At 42.7% G+C, this 20,097-nt stretch overlaps 1 protein-coding gene across 4 annotated transcripts in view; it reads right to left on the bottom strand.

Annotated features, from left to right (window-relative positions):
* elk1 (ETS transcription factor ELK1) overlaps window positions 1-20,097 on the bottom strand; it is a 37,989-nt gene extending 17,892 nt beyond the window's left edge. For 3 of the 4 annotated variants that reach the window (XR_001341563.3, XR_191642.4, XR_191641.4), the window contains exons 1-10: window positions 19,027-20,097; window positions 7,347-7,555; window positions 7,070-7,255; window positions 6,801-6,974; window positions 5,735-5,881; window positions 4,590-5,012; window positions 4,353-4,503; window positions 4,062-4,210; window positions 2,264-2,347; window positions 854-955 (exon numbers count right to left, since the gene is read on the bottom strand). Coding sequence is in view for 1 of the 4 variants with exons in the window: in XM_004568178.4 (XP_004568235.2) it covers window positions 854-955; window positions 2,264-2,347; window positions 4,062-4,210; window positions 4,353-4,503; window positions 4,590-5,012; window positions 5,735-5,881; window positions 6,801-6,974; window positions 7,070-7,255; window positions 7,347-7,555; window positions 19,027-19,051 (1,650 nt within the window). In the remaining 3 variants the exon portion in view is untranslated. The remainder of the gene's footprint in view (window positions 1-853; window positions 956-2,263; window positions 2,348-4,061; window positions 4,211-4,352; window positions 4,504-4,589; window positions 5,013-5,734; window positions 5,882-6,800; window positions 6,975-7,069; window positions 7,256-7,346; window positions 7,556-19,026) is intronic. The other variant, XM_004568178.4, reaches the window with a different exon arrangement.

The raw sequence follows: 20,097 nt of genomic DNA, 5'->3' as shown, positions 1-20,097 counted from the left end.
GATGGTGGCTACGTCCATCTTTTATACAGTTTATGCTTTTAACCACTCATTTCTACGCCGGGCTGTGAAAACACAGCCTTAGGGAAATAAGAGAATTTTTCTGCTTTTATGTTTATATTTGTTTAAAACTTGGCTGCAGAAAAATATTTCGGTGAAAACTTATTTAATGACAAACTCAACAGAAAACATGCACACAGAGATAAAGGGACGATAATGATGACAGACGGCCTCTAAAATGATCTTTTCAGCGCAGACTGAGACATGAATTGTTGCAGAAGGAATGAAGCGGATCACCACAGGCAGTAGGATTTCACTTCTGGTGTAAATGAGCATCTAAGTGTCTAAACTTCCCAACTAACAGCTGCTGATGTATTGAACGTGAACCAGTGTGCATGACGGCGTGCGTGAAGCGACAAGCAGAACTGCAAACTTGCTGCACAAACGTGTGAATTTTCTGTGAAACTGAAGCTGTGGTTTCATTTACCAAACCTGCATACAGACAAAGACCAAAGCATTATGTGGCTGTAAGGTAAGGTTCAGTGTGAGCTCTGCAAATGAACAACCGACAGATTATATTTTAAAAGACGAGTATCTTATTGTGAGAACCAGCTCTGAACACTTTTTTCTTTCAGTTTTCACCACAAACTTCACCTGCAGACTGATTCTTTTCTCTTTCACCAAAACAATATTGTCTTTTAGTTCCTGCACATGTTTCCAGCTGATTAAAGGATTTTACTGTGAAGGAGTTTTGGTACTGAAGTGAATTTTGTCGCACTTGTTATCGTCCATTTGTTTGTGGATTTGTGTTTCAGGATGTTGGAACTGCATGCAGTGGGCTCAGTGTATTTATTACCTGGAAGGAAAGTTTAGCTGGCGATCGAGGAGCGATGGGACTGAGCGTGCTCCAGAAGTGGATGGTGGAGGGAAGAGGGCTGGGCGTCAACAGGACCGGAGTCTGGAAGGATAAATGGACAGAAACATCCAAGAGTGTTTGACAGGAACGAACATTTCAAGGAAAAACAATTGACAAATGATTCAACTTCCTGTGTGGACGTCCCAACCAGATTCAGTTCTGTTTACATCAACAAGTCAGAGTATCTAACAGTGAAATCCGTCTTTATTCCTTTCTGTGGAAGGAATGCAGTTTGTTCCTATCAGCCGCTCTACAAATGCAGATGACACATTTAAAGACAGAAAATGTTAAAAAAAAGAAAAAAAAAGAAGAAGCTTTAATTCAAGAACTCCTGACACTGCAGAACAAATCAAAAACAGGAAGAATGACTCATCAAAACAAGCTTCAATATCAATGCAGCATTTCAGATGAAGGTTAACTGAACAATGGACTAAACCAGAGCTCAATCTGATCTCAGCCAGTTAAACTTAAACTTGAAAGTCTTCATATGTGCATATACTCTAAATTTGTTTTAGAGTGAACAAGAACAAGTTCTTAATGAAAATGTTTGAATTCAATGTACCATCCTTTTAGCTGATGGACAGGCTTGCTCATAGGCTTGCCACCTATGAGCAAGCGCTTTGGCGACAGTGGGAAGGAAAAACTCCCTTTTAACAGGAAGAAACCTCCAGCACAACCAGGCTCAGGGAGGGGCGCCCCGCCTGCTGCGACCGGTTGGGGTGAGAGAAGGAAGACAGGATAAAGACAAGCAGTGGAAGAGAGACAGAGGTTAATAATAACTTACAATTAAATGCAGAGAGGTGTATAAACACATAGTGAGTGAGAAAGGTGACTGAAGAAGAAACACTCAATGCATCATGGGAATCCCTGGCAGCCTACGTCTATTGCAGCATAACTAAGGAAGGATTCAGGGTCACCTGGTCCAGCCCTAACTTTATGCTTATAGTGTCTGTCTCCTGAATCCAAACTGGAAGCTGGTTCCATAGAAGAGGGGCCTGAAAACTGAAGGCTCTGCCTCTTGTTCTACTTTTAAATACTCTAGGAACAACAAGTAGGCCTGCAGAGCGAGAGCGAAGTTTTCTACACTAAACTCTCACAGTCTGCTGTGTGTTACGTGATTTGAAATAAAGATAATTTAAACAAACAGCTATAGACAAAACAACAGATAAGTGACGTTCCAGGGAATTCAAGGTCTGTGGTGCTGTAGAGGAAAGTGTTTCGTGTCAACTTGTTGTCAGCAGCAGCGATGCAAAGAGGATCGCTGCTAGAACGACACAATCCTCCAAGTTGCGAACAGACGCCTATATGAATAAAGACACGTGTGCCACACATAGACAAGCGAGTGTTTACCAGAGCGTGGGAGGTGATGACAGTCGGGGTGAGCGTGTTGGTCGCTGATCCAGGAGCCAATAAACTGTTAACTGCTGCATTCACCTGCAGAAGGAACAGGAAGCAACAGCACACGTTTACCTCTAAACACAGCACGATCATTCACTCATACACTTGCACATATACACAATATATATAAATCCCTATAATCCCATAGTTTGGAGAAAATAAATACATATGTTAAAAGCTCTGATGTGTTTTTGGATTTTTATTTAATCTTGTGACTGCCAAGGCTCACACGGAGTTAGAGTTCAGGGTGAAAGCGCCTACACGCTGTGAGATTTCAGCAAACCTATCAGTCGATTAGAAGTGTGTCACAGAGCTAACAAACAGACTGCAGAATGATTAAACTTATGAATCATGGACTGTGGAGAAGATTTTTGTTTACGTGTCACATTCATCTTGGTGCGCTCATGATAAGGACTCGAGGACGCAGCACACAAAATATCTTCAGGGTTTTCCTGGATAAAAACATTTTTGGCAACCCGAAAACTTACACAGCTTTACTACAATATTCAAGACTTTAGAGCTCTTTAAAACGATCACCGAGGACTAAACTCTCTACTTAAATTATTTGTTTGTTAAACAACACGTTCTGGGCGTAGCAGGCCTGCTTTGTGTGGGCGTGTCCTATCGCTCCCTGACTCTGGTGCCATCCTTTCCTCCTGCAGAGTCAGCGCACAGACTCCACACAGCAAACGACACTCGAGTCCAAAAGCTGTGAAGAAGAGTCGGTCAGTGCCAGTGGGCAGGCTGGCAGTGTCGTTTCCTGCCGTGTGGAAAGGAGTGCATGTTCCGACTGTTTCATACTTTGTTAACAGCATCGACATCTTTCTGCTGATGTCGCTTTGCTTTTGACAGAAATAACTGCCCAGCTGTGTCCCTATTTAAGATCCTTTTAATAAAACCTAAATCAATAAAAGATATTTAAAGTGATTATTTATGCAGAAGTGGAAATATCTGGGTTTTTACAGAGTTAAAATGAGCCTCTGTGGGGGTGGCCACGGACTTCTGCATGACTGGCAATTAATTTTTGTTACTGTCTTAACAGTAGTCTCTGCATATTCCTGTTATTCGTTGTCATTTGTAGTAGATCCACTGCCACTTTAAAAATATATATTACAATGTGTACAATAAAATATATATGGACTTTTACTCTTTGTTAGCAGGATATATGTTATAAATTTGTGGTTACACCTAATCTTGTTGTATTCTGAAGTTGTCTTATAGTCATTTACATTTGCAGTATGTGCTGCTGATGTTTAAAGAAAAGAAAACGAACACATCCAGAGCGGCTAAAAGCTTTAAGAGAAAAAGCTAAAAGCTTTTCGTCCTGGACGTTTTATTTAAGTGCTGTGAGACTCATATCACAGACTCAAAGGATTCTGGAAACTTCAATTTATCTGATAAATGTCTAACGTTCAAGTTGTTACATAGCACACATAGTGATGTTTCTCCATTTCACAACCAAAACCTGCATTTTTCCAATGTTAAAACATGACTATATGAGAAAATGTCTTTGAGGGATTCACAGCTAGATGATGAGCCTGGTATCAAAGCAGAGGTGAAAAGGTGACTGTAACTGTTTTGACCAGTCACTTATCCCGCCGGTTGCTATGACATTTGATTTTATGTCATAGCAACCCATAGCAGCCATAGTCTTCCTGACTTTCTGTTTTAAATATTTTTTTTATGTTTGTAAAGCACATCTGAACTTTTACATGTGATGTTTAGTAAAGTGACCAGCAGTGTTGCAGACCTTATCGAGGGAGAGGCCGGGGGGCAGGGAGGGAGAGGAGGGTAGCTCCAGGCCTCGTGGCTTCTTTTGTTTCGGAGGAACGGCGTCCGAGGATGAAGCTGCTGGAGAGGTCACCGGCAAGGACGTCGTCACCGGGGGGATGACTGGATCTGAAGGAAACAAATCGCAGGAATGAAATCTAATGAATTATGGGAATAGACATAAAAAGGCGGTCTCGGTGGGCTCCACCCAGAGAGGGAAGAAAAACCCTTTCCTCAATCAGGGAGATCATCTAAAATGCTTTCCTGTCACCTGTTAGCGTGTCCTGGCCCTCACCCTCTGTCCTCTCCTCCTCTGCTGGCTGCTGAACTCCAACCCCGGCATCAATGCAGGGCGGGGGCGGGCTTTCCACAATGGTGGGGGGAGGCTCTGGCTCTCCCGAGTCACAGATCAGCTGAGGAACCTGGATGGAAGAGCACAGGGCACCACCTTAGCACCATGTTTCTGTTAAACTTTTATTAAAAACCCAGAATTTCCTCCTCCTCTTACCTCCTCCACCCGTTTCCCATCCAGTGTCACCATCTCCAGCAGCTCCTGCTCTGACGGCAGATTCTCCTCCTTGATGACGATGGGTGGAGGACGGGCGGTGGGAGGAAGAGCGACAGAGGGAGGAGGAGCAGCAGTCGTCATCGGCACCTGTTGCTGCTGCTGATTGGGAGGTGGGTTGATAATAACGAACACAGGGGCAGGGTGAGACTGATGAGGAGCAGCATGCGGGTGGTGAGAGGGGAAGTTGGTGGGGTTGGTAAGGCCCCCACAATCCTCCTGCTGTGGGCCCTGTGTGCCCATTGAGACATGAGGAGGGGGGACGGGGCTCACCGTGCCCCCTCCGAGAGTGATGAGGGCAGACGGGTCCCCCATGTTGGTGAGATAAATCTGGGGAGGGTCGCTCAGCGGAGCAGCAGGAGGATTCTGGGAATGTCAACCAGAGACGAGAACGATGTTATTTTCCATCATATTTATAACGTTCCAGTGGTGGATGTTCATACTGAATACTGACAAAGGTGCAAATAATGACTTCAGTAGACGTACAAGTAACCCCTGTGAGTCAAAAACAGGCTTCGTTTAAAGTAGTTTTTTCTACTCTTGGATCTGTACGATGTCACTGAGAGCAGAGATATCTCATAAAGTCATCTAATGCTGGGCACACACTGTGCTATTTTTGGCTCATTTTGAGCAGATTTTTTTAGTCGTGCGACCGTTTTGGTGATCGGCCCGAATTTCGCCTTCATCGTGTATCGTGCCTCGTGTAGTATACGTGAGGTAACGAGAAGCGATAAACACCTCACGACCAGCTCCCGATCATCAATCGTTTGGTCGTAAGAAAATCAAACCTGTTTGAAATCCTGTCGGCCGTCGTGAGGGCGTCACCGCAGCCTGTGTGTGTGTGTGTGTGTGTGTGTGTGTGTGTGTGTGTGTGTGAAAGACAGAGAGAGAGAGAGCGAGCGACAGATTTTCTGTTATAACCTTCATGTTATGGACGCACAGCGTGAGCATCAGGCCATATCAGAGCATCAGGCCGTATAGTGTGAGACCCTGCGTCGTGACCTACGAACTTCTAATCGCACAGTGTATGTCCAGCTTTAGGTGTTCTCAGCCAAGTAACCAAGTACCAGGCGTGACTTTTTACTGACCTGTGATTGGCCATTGGAGTTGGCTGGTATCTGTGGGCTGAGAGCCGGGGTCGGACAGGGAGACGTCTGAGTGACGATCACCTGGAGAACAGAGTCCGCAGCGCTCCCCACGGACGGAGAGGATTTAGACTCCGGTAACACACACACCTGAGGAGGAGGACACGCCAAAAACGGCCCGGAGTTAGAGCAGCTGACTGCCACAAATAGTGCATGTGCACATGCGTGTGTTCGTCATATGGCACAGACATAGACATGGCACGGCAGCGCAAGGGTCAGGAAGAAAAAGTGTATTAGAGATCCATTTGAAAAATAGAAAAATAAATAAGAAAAAAAAGCGTTTAAAAAATAAATAATACATTAACAGGAGAAAAAGCTAAATATTGCTTTTACTCCTAATCAACTTATAATGACTACGACCCTCAAGATGGGTGAAGTTAACGATAACAAGAAGAATACACTGATTTGACAAAGACTCTAACCAAATGTCATTGAAGACACAACCAGCCCCATCTATCTATGGGGCTCAAGCGCTGTGAGGCGATCGTGGCTCAAGAGTTGGCAGTTTGTCTTGTAATCGGAAGGTTGCCGGTTCGACCCCCTGCTCTCTCTGTCCTGGTCGTTGACTAAGTAAAGCGCTATACAAATACAGGCCATTTACCATCTATTTGTGCATAGACTGGCATTAGGAGCCCAACAAGATTAAATTTTCACTGCTTAAATGTACAAAGACAGTGATGTGAAAACAAGTGTCTAATATTTCCTATGAACAGCACCTCGTTTTTCTGTTCAATTTTGCTGTGATGTGACTCTGGATCAACTTCAGAAGCAGGTCACTTATTAACTGTGACTAGGTCCTCCTCTGGTAAAATAAATACGTTTGCAAAAAAAAAAAAAAAGCAAATCCTTTCACAACCCGCATAAATCACAGGAATTAAATAACAAAAAAATGTTAGCTGCACAACCTCAAGCAGTGTGAAACACAAAGTCCAGCAGCTGCGCTGAATTATTATTATTATTATTATGAAGTGCACAGAGGGGTCAGGGGGTAACATTTAACTCTTTTTACCTCTCTCGGTGTGCGATCAACTTTGGGGACAGGCTCTTGTTGCAGGAGGAGCTCTGATTTGATTGGCCGTGGATTGGGTGAGGCCTGCAGGGATTGGATGGTGAAGGTGGAGTAGAGGCCGGACTTCATGTAGTCGTTTCTGGAGCTCTTCTGGGAGCTGCTGGGTGACGAGCGCTGGTGATCCACGCAGACAGACGCAAAGAAAGAAAAAAAGCAATCAGCCAATTATTCATAACACCCTGTAGGAAACAAAGGAAGTGTGGACGTACCTGGGGCAAGCCCTTTGTCGGACAAGTTGGTGCCACGCCCCCAAGGCTTTTTGATTGGTTGTTTGAGTCGCTGACGTCCCTCCTCTGGCCCTCCTCTATACTGCGTATCCCATCGGGGAGGGAGGGGTCAGGCTGACTTACAAACTTATAGACAAACTTCTGGCCGCTCACCTTCTTTATGATATTCTGAAAGAGGGGGAAAAAATGGTGAGCCTGCCGACCTGGAGGTAACGTAGTACTCGTTTTGCTGCAGTAACAGTAGTATTATCAGCAGTACCTTGTCGTAGTAGTATCTCAGTGCCCGGCTCAGTTTGTCGTAGTTCATGTTGTGCTTGTTCTTGCGGAGCCCCCACAGGCGGGCCACCTCCTCGGCGTCTAGCAGCTTGAACTCGCCGTCCTCACTTGTCCAGGAGATCAGGTGACGCTGCCGCTGGTCCTCCAACAGATGAAGCAGGAACTGCCACAGCGTGATGGACGGGTCCATCGCTGAGGACACGGACAGACAGTTGAGGATTGTTTCAAAAATAAAGACCATGCTTATTATAGTCATTTATGGGCAGCTGAATAACCACTTAAATGCCACTTAAATCCAGCTATTAGTTATACTTTGGAAGAAAGGAGTTCTTTCACTGGCTGGCAGGAATAAATATTTAAGATTTCAAAATATTCTAAAAACACTTCAGCAACTGTATTTGAAGGAGACATGTGAGGCAAAACTTTGCTTTACATCTACACTCCCGGGCATTCCCAGGCGCGCCACATGCAAGCCTACAAAAACAAACAAACAAAAAAATAAAAATAATAAAAAAGACGAGGAGCACAAGTGTCACCGTCTGCACGGCTGCTACGCAGTCTGCTGCCCCCCGAACACCTTGTTGGCTCCGTCTGCATCCCAAGTGGAGGATGCAACCCAGAAGGAAACGGCGATCAATCCTGGGAGATGTGCTTTACATTCAAAACCATCTGCTACACTGGCTTCAACTCGCTTACAGATTAGCCAGCATATCACACCGCTCCTTTCTGTGCCCAATTTTTCATCTGTCAATTTTTGAAGAAGAATCATGTTTATTAAATCAATTACTTAAGACTGATTAAAATAATGGAGACTATGGTTTCCAGTCAGAAATCCAGCATAAAGCTCAGCGTAAAACTGCTGCAGGAAACCAAACAGGTCATCAGAGTAATGAATGACAGGTGAGAGCACAGGTGGGCCAGCTCACCTGAAACAAACATCAGTTTACGGTATAAAATCACAACAGAAAAATAATCTGCCACAGTTTTACGAGGAAATAATAAGTCATTTTAAAGCTGAAACTTGCTTAAAGCCTCGGAGTGTAATACTTTCTGACTGTCAGACACAATCACACAGTCAGGGGATTTAAGAGAATGAGTACTCTCCAGCAGAAGCCAGAGAGAGACTCCTCTGAGAAGGTCAACATTAAACAGATTACACAGAGGGAGATGCCTGTCAGCCATGGAAATGAACCTCATTACCATTGGCTGACCTGGTACACAACTAACCTATCGAACACCTTGGAAACCATCGCCATGGTGAGACCTTTCATCAATGGTAACCAAGGGTGAGGAGAGAAAAACAGAGCAATGAGGAGGGTTCACTGCTGACATCAGCTCACAGGCACTCAGTACAGCCACTGTGGTGTCAGCATGAATCTGACACACGGAGGACCAGGGATACTCGGAGGAGGATGTGAAGCCCTTATTAATGTTAATGATAACGCTGAAGATTATTATTGGTTTTTAGCAGTATTTACAGTTTGTTTACAGTTATTTGTTGTTGGCAGCAATAAAAAGCTGACCTCTATAGTGGGATGGTCACCGCTGTGAGAGAGGGATGTGATGTGGTCAGAGTGCGATAATATACATGTCCACATTTTGAAAGCAGGCGCAGTAGCTCATCTGGCCATCTTGATTCACAGGTTATTACGTGAAGTGACAAATGTGACCTTGACCTTCAGCACAATCACAGGATTCACAGAATCACCAATCAGCACACAGCGTGACCTGACCCTGGACGGGATAACCCACCCAAATATATTAAATATCTAAAATTTTTTTCTTGGATGTGTATTTTTTTATGCATCCAAGGGGACGCCACCATCCATGTTCAGCTTATCACTAGCTAATCCCCTCGCTCTTATTTTGAAAGTCCAGTTACTGCTAACTAGCTCTGACTCCTCTAGACTGGGCTCCATCTTCCCGAGCTTGCTGCGGTGCGTCACTGTGGAGCTGCACTCCAGTCCCAGAGTAAAGACTCTGCATTATGGTCTAATTTATTCTATACTGGACTATTAAAATATTTAAAGAGCAGAACCTTTAAATGAATATTTATCTAAATAAATAATTCAAGCAAATGTACATGAAACTTATTGCACCGTGCAAGTTAAAGACACTGATCCAACTTTTCCCAGTACTGAGCCAACACCCATGATAAAATGAATGATCTGTATCAATTACTATGAGGAGGCGGCTGGGATTCATTCTTTACACATACGGAAACATGTGGCTCCACTTAAACACAGATTTCCTAACTTTGTACAATAAAATGTGACAAACAAATGCATGAAAACTGAAAAGCATCCAAATGATCATAAGCTGTAAGCTTCTTCCATACTATGTGAGCCCTCCCTCCCAGCAACCCACAAACCACTGCTGGCATGCCACATAGTAAACAAAGAAGAACTGGATAAACCAGGTAATCAAGTTTGGGAGCGAGCATCAGATCCAAATCAAACACCGTTCCAGACTGTTACTGTTCGCTAGTGCAAGTGCACATAATTAGGCACAGTCAAACTCAATAAATCAGAACAAAAAGAATGTAAGTGAATGTGAAGAACTGCAGAGACGTCAACAGAAACAAGTTTTAACCAGCAGAGCAGAACGGTTTACTTTTTCTTTGAGAGGTTAAAAAAGGAAAAGCCTTTGCTCTTCAAACAACGCTATAGCTGCAGACAAAAGGGAAATAAAAGCACCACAAAAGCAGTACCTGGGTAAATACACTTTATTATCTTCCACCACTGCTGCTCAGTAATGATAGAGCAGAGGCTTCAGCAGAATTCTTGGTGTGCTGTTTACCTTGTGCAGGAACAGCAGAGCAAAACCGTGAACCTGATCTCTGCAGGAAAATTCACACAAACACATGACGACGATTACGCCAGATACAAGGGCGCTGCGCGAATTAATGAATGCAGCAGCTAATCTCTGCGCGCAGGTTTCAGCGTGGCACAGAGACGAGTCAGATTGCCCTCACACTGTGAGCTGACCATAACAACCACCGCCGCAGACGGTGGGAATCCCATTAGAAATTCTGGTTTCTGAAAAAGAAACTGCATCTGATGAGTTAAAAAATAAGAGCCGGAGCCGAGCGACTCGTGCACCTCTCTGCTGACAGTGCAGCGCATTTATTTAACCTTTATAAAAGCTTCTTCCTCCCCCCAGCTGCCTGATCTTCTGTTCCATCAATCCCTGTAAATAAATAATGTGAATGCTGTTTAAGCATTTCACATAACTAAAACCCTCTGCACTTTTTTGGCACTTAACTACTTCTGTATACTTTGTGCTACGGAAACCGTTCTTTTTATGAGTTTTATTTGTTGGTTTGAATGAAATGGAAAAATCTTCTAATCCTCTTTAAACCCACCCTACTTTGAAACGTAACTAGTTCCGCATACTTTGAGCTAGAGAAAAAACTTTAAACCGGTCCCAACACCATTAAGGTATTACTAGTTTTGTTATATCTTTTATGGTTTTCAAAAGCCCTGCATCATGGATGGATGGTTTTCAAACAGTGACATTTTAAAATTTATAAAAGAAAAACTAGAAACTTAGGCTACGTTCACACTGCAGGCGAAAGCGCATCAAATCCGATGTTTTTGACCCTATGCGACCCATATCCGATCATGGTGTGACAGTGTGAACGGCACAAATCCGATATTTTCAAATCCGATCTGGGTCACTTTCATATGTGGTACTGAATCCGATGCATATCCGATGTTTTAGAAAGCAACTGCTGTTTGATGGTCATGTCGCATTAAATCCGTCTTTTATGTCACCGACACAAGACAGACGCCAATTATCAGCACCGGAGAAGCGCCCGAGAAGACATCGCAAACGCTTCCTGGCCATCCAGTGAAACTGTTGGGAAGACAACGTTGGAGAAACGTGAACATTTTCTTTGTACTGTATAATCTGCAGATTCTGACAGAAATCTGCAACTATCCTTTGAAGCACCGCTCCTCTAAAACAGCAATCATGATCATTATTAGGCCAAATGTAAATAACAAAATAACTTTATAACTTAAAGCAAAATTGGGAAACGTAAAGTCCGAAACAAGTCTTTATATTAAGGGCCATCAGTCACACAATGCTGTGCGCGTTGTGTGTGACGTCTTCTTTTGCGCATGCGGGCTGTTTTGAGGGTTCACACTAGAGCGCGTTTGCTGTCACATTTTATTTGTAGTGTGAAGAAGCAGACAAAAAATCAGATTTGATCAAAAAATCTGAATAGAGCACGAAGACCTGCAGAGTCAACGTAGCCTAAGACTCAGTTCTCAAACCGATTACAACATCTCACTCTGTGTATTTGCACGAGTCTGAGCTTCGTGTAGGATTTTTGCGACAGCTGCAGATCAATGCTCCAAGTTACAAAAATGAAGAGGTGACTGACTGACCAACGCGCTACAAAGATTGTCTCTCACAACACAGGATGTGATGTGAAAATCGTCATGTGACACCTGAGACACAAAGGATGCAGTGAGCATAAAAATGACTTAAGGATGCAGACACAAGCTGCTCCTGAAAGGTGGATTTAAATTCAGCAGATTCAGACCAGTGACTGTATAAAAGACACTGGTTCAGACTGATTGGCATAGAAACACAGAGAACAGGTGTGTATCACAGTGTGTGTGTGTCCTTATGTGCAAACATTGCTGTGTGGGGACATGCGTGTCCACATTTGTGTGATAGGGGTGTTTACAAACTGCCACCAATCAGAAACTGCCTGCTGAGCTAATTTCTGCTCTTTTTCTCTTGTACAGCATTTATTTCAGCACTTCTTCATTTTGATGATCTTCAGCTCCAGTTCTGCTCTTTTTTTGTTTTGAAAAAGGAATTTTCAGCAATTGAAGCTCAGTTTAGCTACTACTTGTTTTTATTTAGTGCATTTTCAGTTTTTGGTACCCTTGCTTTTTATACTTAAACTGGCTGATATTTTAGTAATCTTAATTCTACTACAGCCAAGATACTTGAGCAACTGAAAAACGAAATGCCAGAGTCAACATCAGTTGCAGCCGTAGTTTTATAATGAACACGTTCACAAGTTCAGAAAATAAACTATTACACATCTAGATGCCAGAGTGTTCACCGGTATGACAGCTTTGCTCTGTCTTAATCCATATTCTGAATACGCAGACTTTTCTGAAGTTCCCACAGGACAAACGCTGAGAGGAAAACAGAAAAACCCAAACACAGACTGAGTCGAACCACTGGTTTGTTCCCAGAAACCACGTCCTGTTGCACTGTGGTTTCTCTGCTTCCTGACATCAGTTTGTCAGTCAGATCTCAACATACTGTTCTGGTTACAGGGGAAAGTGTCTGGTTTTACTAAAGGAAACTAGTCTTCAATCAAACTTTGTCTGATTGTGCAGCTTAAAAATATAAAAGATTAATTTGTCAATGATTTATAATATCAAAGGAAATTAAACAATATTTTGTTACCTTTTGGTCGGATAAAAAGCCTGATTGATTAATGGATTTAAAATTGAAATCACGATTTAAAACAATGGCAGTTTAAGATACATTACCGACACCTCTTTTTCTAACACTGTCGGCTTTTCTGAAAATCGTTTTGTGGCTAATTCCTCAATGCCAATTAAACAGGAATCCATTCTGACAGTAGCTCTGCATGACTCACAGTTCAAAACAACCTTCATAAATCTTATACTGAGCCGTGGTGCAGCCCCTCAGTTCTTCCCCTGACTGAAACAGGTCATTTTAGGTCGTCTCTCTAAGTCGAGATTCAGAGATGCCCCTGAAGTGCTTGTGGTTCGACAACCGATGAGCCAGAGCCGACAGACAGGCTGCTTTTAGGGATATTTGGACTGTGTCTGTAGCCCAGTTACTCAAATACTATATCACTGCTATTGATCTCTGTGTGGGTGAACAGTTGGCCACTTTCTGAGTTTTCACATCTCTTCTAAACCAGCCAAGTATGGCATAAAGTATGGAAACTGTGATGCCAAAAAAACAAAACAAGATAATAGAAATATGATTTAGTTTCATTAGAATATGTTCGTCATCTGTCATAGATAAAGGAAACAGTATATATTCCTGTATGAAATGCAATGGGGTAATAAATGACACCCACTTGGTCATTTTAGTCGCCTGATGATTAAGGCCATCTTAATCTTTAGACCTAAGAGTAGAAATAAACTCTCTGAAACTGGGTGTTTGGGCAGTCTGAAGCTCTTTTGGTGCACATATATGTCCTCGTATATACGCTGCCTTCATTATGTTGAAACTTTGACTGTGTTTAATATAATACAGCATTAATGCACTTCAATACGAGCTTTGACACCGATTCTATTTAAGAGGAAATGAAAAGAGTATCAGATAGCCCCTTCAAGAGCAGCAGGAAGGGGAGGAGTCCGAATCTAACCTGCCAAGCAGGCAGGTTAGATTCGCAGATGCTCTGAACCTGGCAAGTGGCTCACAGTTTAAAATCAGCTCTTTTCTTGAACAGATAACCCAAAGATTCTCTTATTTCAGAGTCAACAAAGTCAAGAGGTGTCTGGAACATGGCAGTGAACATGTACTTTCCTCCAAAAACACAGACTGACACAGCAGATAAAGAACTGAAGACGAACATCCTGAAAGCTCAGAAGATACAAATCACCACTTCTGGTCAAAACTTTCAGAATAAAGTCAAAGCAAAAACAGGATGTTTGTGAGAGGGACCTTCAGCCTTGAAATGACGTGGAATCCAACCACACGATGGTCCCGATAGCACAGCTGACAGCGCTGTGACTCCTCATCAGCACGCATCATACCAGAAACATGTCACATCTCACAGCATCGCTCAACACACATCAGAATGAGTCAGTGTTGCCATGGCAGCAGGTGATATTACATCACAGACCTGACACTGTCTCCATGATAACAGTAGGCATCATGTCTGTGATAGGGCTGTGTTAATGACAGTTTTTACAGTGAAATTCAAGCAGACGCCACACTTCATAAACCACACAGGCCCAGAGCGCTTGGATCTTTACTGCAGTCTGTGCCCTAAACCTGCATTCGCTCTATTGGCCAGCAGGGGGCAAAACCTATGTTTGCAACACCCCCCCAAACAAAACAAAACCTTACTTTTTACTAGAGATGAACCGATCAGATATTACGTATCAGTATTGGTCCGATACTGACCTAAATTACTGGATCGGATATCGGAGAGTAATGAAAAATGTAATCCGATCCATTAAATATCACAAAAGCACCTCACAAAACTTGCAACATGGCGTAACTCAGCTCTAGGGCTGCCACAAACGATTATTTTGATAGTCGACTAGTCACCGATTATTTTTGCGATTAGTCGACTAATCAGATCATGCATCCATTGAACGTAAAACGTACAGCTTATTGCACCAGCAGCATCTGCTCTTATATAACTATCATTAGCTTACAGCTTTAAGTGTTTAAGGTAAGTGCTAACTAAAAATAAAGACAAGTTGATGGGTTATTAAATTTTAATGACATTTGCAGATTGTTTCAGTGAAGTTTAATAAACTCCTTGCTATCTAAAATATAACAGGACACCGCAGTATATTCTCGAGCATCTCACACTTCTGATAATCAGCTGTCTCCTTGACGTTTATTCAGCTGTGTAAAAACTATAACTTTAATCTCAGCCAAACCGATTTACTCAGGAACTAATAAAATACTGAAAAAGCCAAACAATAACAGTTTTAAGGTATCTAAGTGAAAGCGAAAGACGGCAGTGGGTTTGAAAACGATTTGCCGGGAGTCCGGTGTTCTCACGGCTCTAGTGAGCCTAGCCCCCGGCTAGCTATCGAGCTGGTGGGTAACAGATGTCTCCGAAAACGTCGGAGCGCTTTTGAAAATATGTGGTGTCTTGTAGGGCTGCTCGATTATGGCTAAAATGATAATCACGATTATTTTCACTGAAATTGAGATCTCGATTATTTGACGATATTTATTTAACCCTTTAAGACCTACCATAGAACCAAGTCCGCCAGAGCTTATATTATTTTTTTACATGTTGTAGTGCCATTTGTGGGAGCATTTCAAGTTGCTATACAACTGTTATAGCCCATATTTTAATAATATGTATGCATTAAGTCCATAGTAACTACATTAATTGCAAAAAAGTGCAATAAACTACAAAAAAAATTGAAAATCGTTTTTGTTTTTTAACATATATTTCTACTTGGAGAAATTTAAGAGGTTTATCCCTCAAAACTTTAAATACAAAAAAGTTGCAAAAAATAGTTTACAACAACAGGAAATTAATTTTGAGTGTCTTCATAGTTTTATTTTGGAGATACAGCAATTTTTATATACTGCAGGAAAAACAAAAACAATCCTATGATGCAAATTTGCAAAGAAAACAGCAGGTGCATCAAAATAAATGATTTCCAGCAGTGCAATTCGAGTTCTAAGCATCCCAGAAACTATTCAGAAAAGTCAAACATGACCAGTATAGGCTTTTAAGGCCTACAAGTAAAAAAAAACTACATTTTCCGCGAAAATGACATCACTTCCGGTTTCGGGCAGGAAATGGCGGACATGTGATAGTTAGCGGTGACTTCTGTTTCAATGTGCGAAGTGTTACGAACAGCTGATCGGATCGGCAAAGCGTGTTTCTGGAATATTATGTTTTTGTTCCTGCAAGCGCTTTTTATGCAATTTATGTGGAAGGAAACCGTGACCGAGGACAAGCTGATGACATAAGATGTAAGTTTCATATGCAAAACAAATTATTGCGCTAGCTTACACGGTTCAGGTTCTACAGGGATTTAAAAATAGTTACACAAAACGGAGCGTGCTGCTCTGACCGGCTTTAAAGGGTTAACAATAACAATGTATTGAATAATGACTTTAAAAAATAATATAAAATAGTGTGCAACACCACTGAAGTTTTTTTTTTTTTTTTTTACCTCTCTTTTCAACCAACGGCAGTCACTCTCCTCTCCAAATAACTTCTGCTTAGCTTTCCGAGCTTCCCTCGGGTCCTCTTAATCAGCGGTCTCAACCTTTTTTGCGCCACGGACCGGTTTATGCCCGACAATATTTTCACGGACCGGCCTTTAAGGTGTCGCGGATAAATGAGGGAGGGGCTAATAATCGGCTCAGTCATTTTTAATGATCGTTGAAAGCCCAGATCGTAATCGTGATTAAAATTCGATTAATTGAGCAGCCCTAATGTCTTGATAAACTGAGAAGATATTTGAGGTTTACACAGCTACATTCTCGCCTGAAAATATGCTAAACATTTATTTTGTGACCCAGAAAGAATAATAAGAGTAATATTAAAACTAACTAGCTGCCGCCATTGTTGGAAACTGAGCTGGGCTGCGATATGAATTCTGGGACACTGCTTCTTCTTCTTCAGGGTTTAACGGCAGCTGGCATCCTTGTACATGCAGTGCTGCCATCTTCTGTTTCAGTCCGTTATTGCACTCTTAAATCATGCTACTTATTCCTGCGTCTTTTGTGATCTTACAAAGCTTCAAACAACGCGTCGACGATTAAACCAGTCGTCGACGATTTTGATAGTTGACGTAATCGTGACTAGTTGACTAATCGTGGCAGCCCTACTCAGCTCATAACCTTAGCCCGTCGGAGCAGTATGTGTCACGTGATAGAGCGGCTGTGGCACATCAAATCCGAATTTTTTGACCCTATGCGACCCATATCCGATCATGGTGTGACAGTGTGAACGGCACAAATCCGATATTTTCAAATCCGACCTGGGTCACTGTCATATGTGGTACTGAATCCGATACATATCTGATGTTTTAGAAAGCGACTGCTGTTTGAATAGTCATGTCGCATTAAATCCGTCTTTTACGTCACTGACACAAGACAGATGCTAATTATCAGCGCTGGAGAAGACATCGTGGCCATCCAGAGTAGATGTCAGTGAAACTGTTGGGAAGACAACGTTAACATTTTATTTGTACTGTATAATCTGCAGATTCTGACAGAAATCTGCAACTATCCCTAAAACAGCAATAAGGATCATTATTAGGTTATTTACATTATTATGTAAATAACAAAATAACTTAAAGCAAAAATTGGGAAACGTAAAATCCGAAGTCTTTATATTAAGGGCCATCAGTCAAACAATATTGTTTGGTCTGGGTCTAAACAGAGCGCGTTGTGTGTGACATCTTTTGCTCATGCGGGCCGCTTTGAGCGTTCACACTAGAGCACGTTTGCTGTCGCATTTTATTCGTAGTGTGAACAAGCAGACAAAAAAATCGGATTTGATCAAAAAATCGGAATTGAGCATTAAGACCTGCAAAGTGAACGTAGCCAAGGTTACACACGGTTTATTAATTTAATGCTGATAACAGGTATGCTGTATCACACACTCACAGCCAGAAAGTTGGCATCGGATTGGAAAAATGGGTCAGATCAGACAGATGGGCCACAGCTATGTGTCAGGGCTTTTGCTCTGGCTAGTGGTCAATGAAGTTGTGTCATTTTTGAACGAATAGATACTGCCGTTGTACATTATAAAACAAAAATCATTCATTTAGCCAACAGGTATTTCTGGTGCCAACTAGCAAAAGCAGAACACATGGAAGCAATCGATAACCTCAATTGCAGCCCAAAACCAATCAGTATCATCACAACGTTGTTCCATTTTGCACAGTACTGTAAAACTGTAGTGCATACTGTAGTATTTTTGCTCGACCACATTGCCAAGCACTTGCATTATATCTCGCAATGGTGTGCAGCATGTCCTTGAAAAATCTAAGAAAGTGGACAAGTTAAGGACAAAAGAAAAACTCGCAGAACTAAGAAACTGTTTACATCAGACAGACAGCATCTGAAAGTCACGTCCTTAAAACAAATCCAGCAAAAACCTGACACAGGACCTGAGAGATCACTGAAGTTTCAGCAATGATCTCAGTGGAAGGGTGGCAGTCAAGAAAGCAGTGAAAGGGAATGGAAAAGGAAAGGTTGATGTATGAAAATTACACAAGAACTCAAGTGAAAATCACTGACAAAGGGTCTAATTGAGCAATTAATCCAAATTTGATATTTCTGAGTCAAATCATCATCAGTATGTATGAAGGAGGTCAGGAGAAAGCTACAACAGTGTCTACAGCCACCTGTAAAACACTGTGGAGACTCTGTCATGGTTTGGAACTGTATTTCAACCAGTGGTGTTGATCTTTTCAAAAAAGATGTAATTAAAACTGCAGAGACGTACAAATAGATTTCGATTCACTATGCAATACCATCTCAGAAGTTACTGATTGACAATGGGTTTTTTTAGCATGCTGCATTTCCATTTATGTTCATATGAATTGATAAAATAAAGCAGAAACTGTCATTTTCATAACCCCTGTATTAATCTCTAGTAGTGTGCTCTGCTCCAAATCATAAACAGGTATTAGTGCTGTAGCAACAGTAAACATATAAACACACACCATCCCCCCTGCAGTGACTTTCTGCCCCCCTACTGTGAATAGTTAAAGAGCATTTAGTGTGGATTTTCTCTCTCAGGCTGCAAGTTTGTACACGCCTGCAGCAGCATGAAAACAATTCAGGTCCAACCCAGCTGCAGGCCACAGCAGCTTCCACACACCTGTTGCAAAGCTGCTGCTTCTTCCCTCCAAAGTGCACAGAAACACACGCAGGACTGCGGTACACACACGCACGCAACTGTATCCTGCAGCAGTATTTCTCACCGTTAATCAGTGGGTTGGACTCCATCTTCAGCAAAACGATCCTTCTCGTTGCTGTTTTCTATCTCCCAGATGCCTCACACCACCTCCATGCTGCTGTCCTGCTGTCAGTCTGTCTGTGTTTGTTTGTGCGTCTGTGAGTCTGTTAGTGTGTGTGTGTGTGTGTGTATGCGCTGGAGGGGGTTTACAGCTGTCAGAGCCAGGCTGAGGAGGCTGAAGAGGAGGCGACGTTCAGCAGCTTCTCTACCGGCCTGCTGGCGTTATGTAACCGCTCCGAGCTGCCGCTGCCAGGCTCCCCTACCTCCATGATAACCACACTAACGGAAAGCAGAAGTTATCACAAAAACCGATATGACAAAACAGAAAAAAAGTCCCTCTTATGTGTCAAAAAACAATCTTCATCCGCTGATACCTCAGTGATTAATTAACATCCACTGTGTTAGTTAGCGTCCAATAGCTTTTCACTGGTTAACAACGCAAATTAGATCCATTCTGCGGATGTGCATGGGGCAAACTGAGGCGATTTTCTCCCGCTCACGTCCCTCTGCCAGAGCCTGGATGTGTTCAACAGCTAACTGGCTATAAGTCCGCTGCCAGGCTAACACTTTTTAGGAAAAAAAAAAACTATAAAAATAATAGACGTCTGTGTATATTTGTCTCATCTGTGGAGTCCGTGGTTGTCGTTTAACCACTCCGGTGATGCTACTTCCGGTGTTGTACTCCACAAAGTTTACACAAGTTCAAGGTTTCTCCGGGCTGCAGCGCTTAGGTTAGCTTAGCCAGGCTTAGCCTAGCCTAGCCTAGCCTAGCCTGCTGCTATGACAGCCCCCCGCCTTCCTGCGCTTCTGCTGGTGCGTCAGCCCCCCCCAAACAGCCCCTCCGACTGCGGGACAGATCTAAAAGGAGTACACCAGGAACGGTCCACAGGCCTCCGGCATGGAGAAAAAGTAGTTTGTACCATCTGCCCCAGGCTGTTAGTAGGCTGTGTCCGAGGATATCGTATTTAATGCGTGTTTTCCCAGTTTCTTCCTGTTTGGAACCACACGCCTCCTCAACGCTTCCATTCTCGTCAGA

Source organism: Maylandia zebra, linkage group LG20 (assembly GCF_041146795.1).
Source record: "Maylandia zebra isolate NMK-2024a linkage group LG20, Mzebra_GT3a, whole genome shotgun sequence".
In the NCBI taxonomy this organism is placed as follows: Eukaryota; Metazoa; Chordata; class Actinopteri; order Cichliformes; family Cichlidae; genus Maylandia; species Maylandia zebra.
The sequence above is the reverse complement of the archived record's forward strand: the minus strand, read 5'-3'. Positions and strand labels throughout refer to the sequence as shown.